General features: G+C 32.1%; 1 protein-coding gene across 1 annotated transcript; it reads right to left on the bottom strand.

Annotated features, from left to right (window-relative positions):
* Window positions 1-1,006: 1,006 nt before the first annotated feature.
* LOC132281427 (transcription factor MYB36-like) lies at window positions 1,007-2,928 on the bottom strand. Its single transcript, XM_059783129.1, has 3 exons — window positions 2,793-2,928; window positions 1,709-1,838; window positions 1,007-1,553 (listed from the first exon to the last, which is right to left on the bottom strand). Exons 1-3 carry the CDS (start codon window positions 2,926-2,928, stop codon window positions 1,007-1,009), a joined length of 813 nt encoding a protein of 270 aa, XP_059639112.1.
* Between the last annotated feature and the right edge of the window lie 10,051 nt (window positions 2,929-12,979).

Genomic DNA, 12,979 nt, shown 5'->3' with positions numbered 1-12,979 from the left:
AATTTTTTTGTTTAAAAAAATGTGTACAGAAATTCCCATAAAACTCCAAACTTGCTATTTGGAAACTAGCTATATGTCAACCCAGCTATCTCGTGACATATTATCTTTATAATTCTTGAAGAAAACTCAATTTTAAAGGGGAGGGCACTTAATGACAAAACGAAAACTAAATTGAAAATTATGTTAATACAATTGAAATCCGAATTTATAGAGAAAAACTGAAATATTATTGCTATTTTTGTAAATTTTCTCAGCAATAAAAGAATTTTAAAAGAAGTTCATGTCAATTTGACGCTACCTTAAAAAATAAGGATAGGGATAGTGACTAAAACATTATGGTCATTGGTTGCAAATTAAAAAATCAAAATAATTGGAGTATATTCATAGAATTCAACCTCCAACAAAAATGTAACAACTCTACAATTCAAAATGTCAATCGATCGAATAGATTAGCCTTCTAACCCCCAATGATTCACATAGGACACCAAATCAAATGAATATAAATATAAAATAAGAAGCGTTCTTAACTTTTCTTGTATTGAACTTTTCATTAATACAAGAGATGGCAACAAAACAATTTCTCATAATTTCATTCCCGAAGCTTAGCAATTTGTTAGAGGTTATGTTTGCTGACATAATTTAAACTTTACTCGATTTATAGCATTTTACACAAATTCTGTAAATTAATCGAGACAAGATCACACACTCGATTTTTGATTGAAAAAAAAAAAAACCTTTGCATGTGAGGGGGAACAAGTCTAAAATGTAGTACTTGGTAACCTTTTTTTTTTCTTTTTTTTTTTTCTCCTTATATTTTCTTAACTAGCTTAAATATAATTTACATTACATTTATCAATCTATCATTAGAGCCAAAGGATCAAAGATCAAACCCAACTAAAGCACCTATGTTTTCATCATCTAACAAAACTAAAGATCCATCTAGCCCTTAAAGTTAATACTGGTTAATTCTTTGATTCCTTATGGTTTAATGTCAGCATACACCAAACTAAAGGCATGCATGAGAACTTCCAACTCCAACTTCACTTAACATCTCTTCATGAGGCCAAATGCCATCGATCAGATCATAGGAAAATCCGGTGCCGAAATCCATTGAAAACCCATCATTTTCCTCACAACCATTTGCAGACCGCGACGCGAAATTGTGATCATCCGTACGAAATGAAGAAGAATTCAAAACGCTTGAAGCTTCTTCTTGCGACGACGAAATGCTGTACGTAGCACTCTCCTTTGCACTTGCATTAAATTGGGAGAATTTGGTGAGTTCTGGCAGCAAGAAGTGATCAATTGGGTCATGATCAATGCTTTGAGTATAGGCTGGTATTATTGGAGAAATCTGAGTTAACATGGATGAAAAACTTGGACTGTGTGCTTCGATTTTCGGGTTTTTATGAAGAGTGGTAGGATTGTTGTTCATGTTGTTGGTTGTTAGGTTGATTTTGGTAGCCAACAGTTTCTTCTTCAATTTGGTGTTCCAATGATTCTTCACATCATTGTCTGTCCTTCCTGGTAGTTGAGAAGCTATGACAGACCACCTGATCAAAACCACTAATGTGAAGTCAGTTAGTTAAGAATACTTTTTTCACTATAAAATAGTATAAAACTATAATACTAAAACAAATATGTAAGTGTGATGTTTATGTGTATGTATATATACATATATGATATATATATATATATATCAACTTGCCTGCTGCCTAATTTATTGTAGAGGTCACAAATAATGTTGTTTTCCTCTTCTGTAAAATCTCCATGTTTGATGTCGGGTCGAAGGTAATTGAGCCATCTCAAGCGACAACTTTTCCCACAACGGTTAAGGCCTGTGACCAAAAGAGGCCAGGACTTAAGGTGAGAGTGAACACAATAAATAAAGTAATTATTAAGCATATGGTATTGTTTATACAAAGAAACATGTCAAATTTTTTTTTTTTAACGAAAAAAAAAAATTTATCTCTGAACTAATGAATATAGAAAAATAATTAAACTGTGAAATGAGAATATTGCTTATGGTGGAATTATGGTTTGTTGTCACGGTGTAACAAATTTGGTTGAATATCACTATAAATTGGTCAAATCGGTCGGTTCATAAAGTGGTGTAATGATATCGAATTCTTAAAAGAAAGATTATGAATGGACACGTTACATTGGGTGGAATAGAATCAATAATCCATAAAACTAAAATTCGGTCTAAAACTTTTGTTTTAATGCATAATTCAACTTTGAACCATTAATAAACCAGATTGGAATTAACATTTACAACCAAGAACAGCTGGTCCCTAGCTAAGTAGATAATTAAATCATAGTGCAATATATAATACACAGAACTGAAGGTGAAAAACTATAAAATGGGTAAGTAATAAATCTTCTCCCAAATATATATATATATAACCAATCAAAGTTTAAATATATAGAACTCATCATATATGTAGAACATGGATCAAAATAATGGTGGTGATCAATTTTTTTTTTTTTTTTTTTTTTTTTTGAAAGGTAAGCATAATTTTTGTTTTCTTCTATTTGGAACTCACACACCCAACTTTTTCTATTTCAAAAGCAATTAACTTTTCGAAAAAAAAATAAAAATAAAAATTAAGCAGCTTGAATTTGAAAATTATTGAAATTAATTAGGCAAGTATTTACTGAAAATTGGCCTTGGGAACAAAGAATTAATAACAGCACTTCATTTAGAAGGTTGCGTAGAAACAAGGAATGATATATATATATATATATACTGTGTGTATATATATATAGAGAGAGAGAGAGAGTATAATTACGAGCTTTGGCAGGCAAGGTTATCCAGTTGCCACCAGTGCCATGTTTGTGAAGGTAGTTCTTGAGAGTTGCATCTTCTTCAGGAGACCATGCACCTTTTTTCACTTTGGTCTTGTCACAGCAAGGAGCTCTTCCCATATTCAATGAGAGAGAGAGAGAGAGACAGAGATCTAGAGAGAGAGAATTCAAACACGCAAGAGATTTATCAAGTTATGAAAAATAGTCGTCTCTGGTCAGGGCTTAAAATAAAGTGAGTCTGTCTGTGTCTGTCCCCTCCAAGTTCTGCAAGTAATTAGTAATTAGCTTGACTTTGCATGACTCCACTGTTCTTTATTCACTTCTAGTTTAATCTTTTACCTTATTTCTTCTTGTTGGGTAGGATAAGAACGCGTGGTACACAGTCCACAAGTCACACAAAATTACCATATCACCCTGTATACACAGTATACTTGGACACCACATATACACACCATCCACACTACTTGTACACCAGCAACACCACACATACACCATACACACTATATATATTTTGGCTTCGAGTTTTGTATGCCTATAATAAATATATAGGCCTATATGTATAGTTTCATACATATTCCAGTCTCAGGATAGAATTCACTTCGTAACATTAACGCACCAATGTTTACTTGGTTTGGTTCACATGTCAAACAATTTCAGTGATTAAAGTTTTGCTATTTACGGAAAAAAAATAAAATAAAATAATTATGTGAGAGGATCGCCTTTAATAAATAAATAAATATATATATATAAATTGTTGAGACAATAGTAGATTTTTTTTGTAATTTTAATGGAGGCGTTTTTGAAATTTTGTAAGTAAAGAATTAAAAAAAAAAAAAATCAAAAAACAAAACAAAACAAAACAAAAAAAACAAACATAATAGGTCTGTGCCTGATTCCACTTTAAACCAAAGTGTGAACTAAAAATTACATATGGTGAATTTTTTTACGGATCAGACTCTCCCTTGCCGAATTTGAGGTCTTTTGTCTCAATACAATAATCACGTAAATGTGCTGAATTAACGATTTAATGGTATTATAATATTATAATATATAATGTAATATATTACATGAGTGTTACATTTTCGATCAAATGTAACATTATTAAATGTAGAGAAAAACTTAAATGCTTCTGAAACAGTGATGACATAATATTACACACTAATTAAATACTGACACACAATTATAGGACTCACTAAAATAGATACATTCTAACTTATACGTTTGTATTTAATCAGTCCTAATACATGATACCATATTATCACTACTATATATATCACGAGCATTTTAAATTTTTCTTATACGGTACGTTGCACTAGGGCATTATTGATTTACCATGTATATTGGGGTCCTTTTCATAGAAGATGGAGCGAAACTTACCCGATCTCAACATACATGATTTTTTACATATAACTATTAAATAAGTGATTGATGAACAAAGACAGCCCAACTATAGAGACAGAATGGGAGTGAAATGAATTATATTCCCTACGATTCTGTCTCCTCTTTATTGTTACAAGTCCTTATAAATCTCAATCATTTGTGATATTCTTTTCCCGCCATTTTGTCATCAAGTTTATGGGTCAATGCATCATGACTACATGAGTGATCGACCTTCCAATAAAAGGTACAAGTAGAAAAAACATTTTTAAAATATATTTCACATAACATTTTTAATTGTTATTTAAAAAAGTAAACAAAAAACACTCTTAATTTTTTTTTATATTATGCAAAAATATCCCTTCTAACATAAATTAGTATTGTAATATCCGTTTTGCCCTTTTATTCTTTCAAAAATACTCAAGGGGTATATATGCTATTAATCTCATAGAATAAGGTTGTTACGTGCACATTACCTTATATATATATTTTTGAAACTTTTTTCTCTATATATATTCTAAACATTTTTTAAAAAAACTTTGAGAATTTGTATAACAGGGATTTGAATTTTTTGAGATTTCAGTTTATTCTTTTCTACTAAATTTTTTTTTCTTTATTTTAAATTTTTTTTATACCAACACTGTTAAACAATATATATATATATATATATATATATATATATATATATATATATATATTTCATAATATCAGTGTGCACTAATTTTCGGAGTTTAGTGCAGATTTGTTTTCTTTAATTTACACTTTATTTTCATTTTTTATTTTTTATTTTTATCTTTACTTTTCTTTTATACTTTTATTTTTATTTTATATTTTTATCTTTACTTGTCCATTGCTGGCGTCCACCAATAGTGTTATTTTCAGTCATTTTATAAAATTATTTATTTTTATATACTTAATAAAATGGTGTAATTTAGTTAACCTATGTTTAAACTTATCAGAGGGACCTATTTGTACCAGATTGAAACTTTATGGATATTTTTTGCACGTGAGGGGTACCCTCCAATGGTGTCATTTTTGATCATTTTATAAAATTATTTATTTTTATATATTTTATAAAATGGTTTAGTAAGACTAATTTAGGATTTAAATTTGTCAGATAGACCTATTTGCACTAAATTGAAACTTTATGGGTGTTTTTTGTACGTAATGTGTGTGATATGCACTGTAAGCATAATTGAGGAGTGTTTTCTGCCCTTGACCGCTAAACAAAAAAAAAATTTAAAAATATATATATATATAGTAAGACTAAAGGTGTTCAAGAGCCAAGTTTGAAAGAAATTAATTTTGCCATTCATTTTTTTATAAATGAATTGATTTTGCCTAAGAAAAAAGTCTACGGAAACTAAATTGCTCTTTTTATAATTTTTTTAATTGCTTGAAATATGAAATTTGATAAACTTTGAGGGAAAAAATTAGAAAAAATTGCTGAATTAGTCCGACAATATCTCACAAACACCAACAAATACTGAAATAATGAATTTCAATTTTCAAGCACAAAATTTTGAAATAATTTGTGTTCAATCTGTGTTAGAATTCAATGGGAGAATTTGAAAATGAAAACCATAATTTGAACCATGGTTGCAAAATCTGGATATAGTATTTTTTAATAATTTTTTTTTCTACCATGGCTGCAAAAATTCAAGGTGACTAGTTGCGTTGCTTTAATTTTTCGGTCATCATGTGTATGAGAGTTAACAATTTTACACTCATCAATCTTGTGCCATTTTGACCATCAAAATCTAACATATGGTTTTACCCAAGCTCAAAAACGACTGGGCAAATGAAACGAAATGAGTTCAAGTTTCATCTTTATGGACTAAATGTCACCAATAATTATAGTTTATTATAGTTTAGAAGTAGTCGGAAGTATTGAGAGTTAAAGTTTTTATAAGGATAAAGTGGACGTGTGAATTTCTTGAAAAATAAAATAAAATAAAATAATAATGAACTAACTGAGTTCTAAAAAATAAGCTATTGATAAAGAAATGGGCTTCTTCACAAGCCCAGTTTTGTGGGCCCAACTATCTTGGATGCAACCGTTTTAGACCTGAACCCTCCTTGAGTGATAGGTCTCAAATTTCGCGAGAGAAAAATACCATATACATTAAGTTATTTATTTTAATCAAAGGATTTTAATAATATCTCATTTTTATAAATAATTTAGTACTTAATTTTGCCTAAATGGCAAACAATTGCATTGTTTAAACATCTATTGCCGTAAGGATCCAAATAAAGCTAAGTACACAACATTAGGTGCCATAAGATTTCAAATGAATCTAAGTACACAATTGGGTTATAATAAATATGTGTGTGTGTGTTCATCGATATCCCATGAATGGTTAATGTACATCTGTAAATCCGCCCATTGTTTCACCATTTGAGCTTGGCTTGGAAAGTACTGCAGAAAAGAAGAGTTTGACAAGGTGTTGGATACAAATTAAAACCAAATTATACAAATAAATGTGAAACAGTGAAAAGAAATATAGTTAAAAGTATAACCAAACCTTTTCAACGAGGGAGAGATAGTAAGGCTTGACTTTCTCCACATCAAGACTAACTTTGCTCTTGCTGTAGAGATCATATTTGCTGCATCAACATGTACAATGAACTCATATTATAATAAAGTCTTTTTTTTCTTTTTTTCTTTTTTTTTTTAACTAGAAGAAAATTATAATAATAAAATAAAGTCTTTTTTTTTTTTTTTAATTCTATAAGTAAGTAATAAATAAAGTGTTTTTTCAGTACATGATAATATTTATTGGATTCCAACCTTTGGACGTGTAAATTTACATGTGTGTGAGTTGGGATCCGTCAAATACAGTACAGTTCATTGAAAACAAATTTGAAATTAAAAAGTTAGATAGCGTTATTTAAAGCACTTTTCCTATGTTTATACATGCCTAAAACTTCTACCTCTACTTGCAAAGACAATTTATCAATTTTTGTTTAGCCAAAAGCAATTTTCACATTTGTACTCCCTAGGATGTCTATAAATTCTACCTCTACATGCGAATGCAAGTCAGCAATATTAGTTTAGCCTAAAGTATACTTGAAATTTTTTAGTGTTAAGGCAAAATTTTAGTTGAAAATTTGAACTTATTTTTTTTTCTTGAAGATCATGTATTGGCCTATAATATAAGTACTATTCAAGTTGGGAGTGTGGTTCGAAAGCGAAACCTCAAGAACTTACCTTTCAAATCCTTGCCAGCACCGCTATGCCCGTGGAAACGAAAATTTGAACTCACTTTAGCTTCTCTTTGTCCTCATCATTCATAAGGTAGCTGTAAATGCATAACTATAAAATAATAAATAAATATAACATTATTCTAAATCATCAATTACTCACATTGTTTTAAGAGTTATTTGAAGTGAAAAACAAAAACAAATATAGAAGATGCTGATTGCTTGCGCAGATTGAAGAAGATGCTCAATTTGGGGCTCATCAGGATCCGGATCGCTTCATCCACAAATTCATTCAATAATTCACAGCTTTCCCATATGCTCATTTCAGCCCTGTTGAGCTTTCCCATATGCTCATTTCAGCCCTGTTGAGCTTTCCCAAACCCCTCTTTCTTCTTCTTTGCCCGTACCATCATGAGGATATATCATTGATACATCAAATACAGCCAGTGTTGTTGATACCTTATGATCTGAAGTGAATTTTAATTTGTAACCATATAATTACTTAGTAGACGTATATAATTAGGACACTTACGAATTCATAGGTCTGATTGTTGTGGTTATTTCTGTAAAATTCTTCTAACCTAGTGTAGTACAATATACGTAGTATACAATTGTTCAAAATGAGCATTATATATATTATCTTCACATTGGCAACCACCATCTATTCTGGAAATTTATGCTATTAGAGCATATAACTTTTAATCCTCTCTCTACCCCACATGTGTGTGTAACTGTGTATATATATTTGTGTGTAAAAAAATTGTGTGTGTAACTGTATATATATCATTGGGACTAATGTTCATAATTTTTTTATATTTATTTTTGAAAGTTGACTACTGCTCATTATTGGTCAAACACTTGTATTAAAAGATAGTTGCGATATTGCATGATTAAATCTAACAATAATTTCTCAATTTTAATTTTTAGACAATTTATTTACCCAAATATGTAGTATACATTTATACAATTTATTTACCCAAATATATAGTATATACTTAAAGGTATAGTCACTATAAATAAAATAAATATGAATTTAGTGATGACGTTCTCACGGAGAATACTCTTGGTTTGCTCATTTGTTTTTCTAAAAACAATTTGAACTTATTTGGACCAAAATATTGGATAGACTCTTTAATGGAGAAGAAAAAAAAAAAAAAAAAACTAGGTCTAGAGTAAATATAATTAATTTTGCAGAAAATATTTGAATTGTAATCACTGTACAGTAAAAAGTTATGATACACATCATGAATCCAATTTAAAATCCATCTCTTGAATCTAAGTGGAAGTAACTTAAGAGTGACATAACTACTTCCGAATTAAACAACCTAAGCTAAGCTATGAAAAATCTATATTGGTAGTAATATATGATATATGCAAATGGTAAAATTAAAACCATACTAAAATTCCTGTACAGTTGTACTGACCATCTTCATGTGAATTATCAACAATTGTGCAGATGAATCCTTATAAGAGATCAAAAAAAAGATAATTTATAATTTTTTTAACAGTCCCATTTGAGTAGATTGATGATTGAGGAGTAATAGGCAAAATAAAAAATAATAATAAAATAAAAAATAAATAAAATAAAATGTCAAACAAACAGTAGAATAGTGATCCAACCAACTACTTAGAATCAAGTGCACTATATAAGCAACAACTGCTTATATAGTGCACTTGATTCTAAGTACTATCCGATATAGATCATAGTACATAGTAGTTAGTTACTACTACTACTAAATTAATTTACTGTTTCATGGATTGGGGGTGAACCAAATTGGGGGTGACTGCCTAGTTTAGGAAGGCGAGACGTTGGTCAAGGCCTACACTCATCATTACTGTGCAGTCGTCGTTGTTCTTCACCATGTCGTCATTTGATTGAGGAGGAGATGAGATGACAATCTTATTTATGAAATAAGACGCCCAATTTGGTTTTCGTGTGTTGATGGTGCAAGGAAGTGTTTTCAATGGAGGAAGCTCGACAATGGGCGGTACAGGGGAGAGCAGTGGATTGGTTAAAAAGAGAGCGCGGCGGAGAGGGTCGAAGAATGCCAGCCATCCGTGGGAGGAGCCGACGCAGATTGAGTGGTCCGGTATCACATTGTTGTTGATGGTCACCAGTCTTCTGTCTGCTAGGCTGTAGAAGCAATAATCTATAAAATGAGGCTCTGGAAAACTAGTAGCATCATCACAAACGGTGGTTTCACTTGAATTCGCACCAACACCATCATCATCACGGCCACCGGCATTATGGCCGTTTAACCACCAGCTTCGAAAGCAACCTTGGAATGGAGGAATTCTTCTGCCAGCTTCTAGCCACCAATCTGGAAATTCACCAGGTGGGGGATGACCTGTGTTTTCTTCCTTTTCCTCCACCACCACCACCACCTCATGATCGAGCATCAACTTTGGGAGATTGTATCAACAGACACGAAGCTTTTGACGACAACAGTGGATGATTGCGGTGATCCTCCAGCTCTGAAGCAAAAGTAGTGAAAGAATAAGTAGAAGACCAACTTGATAATTGGCCAAAAAAATAAAAATATACAGCGGATTTGTTTACCAACAATCTGCTTATAAATTTATACTGATAACCAAAGCAAAAATGAAAATGCACTCCTTAAGAAGAGTAGGTGTTGTATGCCTAAAAGGTGAGCTAAAAAGAGATTGAGATGAAGTAATTTATTTGCCTGAGCTAAAAAGAGATTGAGATGAAGTAAATAAAAGTAATTTTAAAAAATTAAATATTAGAGGAGAAATGAAATATAATATGAGGAGTCCTCTGATCTCTTCTTGCTCGTGGGTGAGCAAGAGAATTTATTAACGCTTTTTTTTGGGACCCGTCGTATACCAAAGCAATTGATTTTCTTTCCTTTCGTTAGAAAACCGCCTTCTACCTATTTTAGTTTCCAAATTTAAGATTCTCAATACCATCCAATTTAATAATTAAGGCAATTTTCTTTTTTCTTTTTTTTTTCTTTTTTTTTTGGTTAATTACAATGACACCCCCTGAGATTTGTCATATTGACAGTCATATAAAACATAGCCCCTTTTTGAACAAAGACACCCCCTAAGTTTACAAACTTGAACAATGACACCCCATTTTAAAAAAACGGAGCCAAACACAGCCTTAAGTGATATGAAATGTCTAATATGCCCTAAGATATATTTTAATCCTCACCTAAAATGACCAAACTACCCTCTCATCTCCTCTCTCTCTCTATCGTTTCTCTTTCTGTCCAACTTGACCAAACACAGTCTTATAATTGAATAAAATATTTGACAAAAAAATGTGTTCCATAGATGTCCACCCAAAATGCACGGACGGTGAGGACGGGCTGGTTCGGGCAAGGTGGTGCCGACGATGGGCTGTAGGGAGGACTCAACCGTGATGGTCTGGTTCGCGACGAGATGGCAGCGGCGGTGGACTCGGTCGTGGATGATAGCGAAGGCGACAACCGTGGAGGAATCGGCCGTGAAGAAGAAGATCGGTTTTGATGGAGGCGACTGCGAGCTTGGTTTTGATGGCAGCCGACTCGGATGGTGGGGAGATGGGGACGACAGACAGTTGGGCCGTGGGCGACGGCCTGGTTCGGCTCAGAACGGCGATGGGCTTGTGAACCCCGGCGTGGAGATAGGCTGGCTGTGACGGCGATAGGCTTGTGAACCCCGGCGTGGAGATAGGCTGGCTATGACGGCGATGGGTTGGTTACGGCTTCGGCTGTGAGCTTGCGAATGATGGTAGCGAGCTCTCTCAAAACCTATACTTTCTCTCTTTCTAACCTCTCTATGCTCCAAGCAAACAACGGCAATAATGGAATGCGCCGGAAAATATGGAATTCTCTCTACCCATCCACCATCATCACCACACACGCACCACCCTGTTATCTTTTTTGCAATTTTTTTTTTCACCCAAACCCTAGCTCCATTTATCTTCAAATTGACTCAATAATCTACATGACACTAACTGAAATATTGGAGCTTTGTTTCTAATCATCAAATAGACCATATGTGACTCAAGGAGGGTAATAGATTGCGACTGTGGATGGCTCGGGTGAGGGTGACAGCGGGACAGTGAGGAGCTCGGCTGTGGGCTGTGCCGGCTTTGATGCTCGGTGGGGAGAAAGGCTCACAGGAATGGGAAGATGGAAAATTTGGAAGAAGGGATTTTTTGATTGAGGGTAAATTGGTCATTTTACATGGTCAAAGGGTAAACATGTACTTTCATCATGTTTGGGGTATCATTGTTCAAGTTTGCAAACTTTAGGGATATCTTTGTCTAAAAACCGGCTAAGTTGTATATAGCTGTCAATAAGGCAAACCTCAGAGAATGTCGTTGTAATTAACTCTTTTTTTTTATGCAATCCCGGCATATTACTGAACACATGTAAAAGAATTCCATACCATGAAAAGATGAATAGATTAACAAATAATTTCATACAAGAGATGAATAGATTAACAAATAATTTCATATTAGAGAGATAACAAAGTAATAATGGTATCAAAGTAATAAAGGTGTTATTAATTAACAAAACAAGCAACAATGAGAAAATAATAATAATAATAATAATTAATGTAAGAATTCCATCTTCTGGACATGGCGGTATGACATTTCTAGTATTGACTTTTATTCCAAGAGACGTGAGAGTATAATTTGTAATTTTTTATTTTTTATTTTTGACAGAGATAGACATGTGAGCAAAAGACATGAAGAGAGCCGAGAATTTTCTGTTTGACAATAGGGGTGTTTTTTTTATTTATTTTTTCTTAAATTTGGTTGGTATTGATTTTTATTCTAAAAATTATGGAACTAGATCAGGTAAATGTAAAGAATTTCTTTGTTTGAGAGAGTGAGCAAGAGATATGACTAGAAATATAATTTTTTTTTTTTTTTTTTTTGTAATTACCATAATTATTAAATTGGTTGGTATTAATAATCTTAAATTTGAAAACTAAAATAGACAGATGGTGGTTTTCTAGTATAAGGAAAGAAATATAGTGGATTTGGAACGTGACAATTAGATTTAATTTAACGTTCCACATATAAAGTGTGTATAAATTCTCTTACTCATCGGTGAGCAAGAAATCAGGATTCTAATATGAAAATTATAAAAAGAAAATTCATATTACTGAATATGATGATGCACATTTTTTTCTCTCTTTTTTACCTTGCCATAGAAATCTCACACCATACACGTATATATTCTAATAGCACTTGAATCGCGGACCTCCTTCCACTTTAGTAAGTGGAGGAGATGCCACTAGGATAGTTGGTATGAATTTCTTTAGCAAAGAAGCTTCATTAGTATTTTTTTTTTTTTAAATAAAAGTTTTTAAATAAGCTACAAGAATTGAAATAAACATTATTTTTTGTACTAATATATTTAAATATCAACAGGTTTCATTTAATATTTTTTATTTAAAGCTTCAAATTACATCTTAAAAATAATAAAAACAAAAACAAAAATATCACCATGACAGTATGACTAGCGTTACTCAAAGTCAAATTTAAAGTATGGTTGACTTCATGGTATAGAAGGCTTAAAGAGCCAAAAGCCCCTCTATTGTGAAGGATTTAACTTGTATGACTTGT

Source organism: Cornus florida, unplaced genomic scaffold, assembly GCF_030987335.1.
Source record: "Cornus florida cultivar Cherokee Brave unplaced genomic scaffold, ASM3098733v1 CherokeeBrave_3.0.0_Hap2_Chr11, whole genome shotgun sequence".
NCBI lineage: Eukaryota > Viridiplantae > Streptophyta > Magnoliopsida > Cornales > Cornaceae > Cornus > Cornus florida.
Note: the sequence above shows the minus strand (reverse complement) of the source record. Positions and strands in the feature narration are given on the sequence as shown.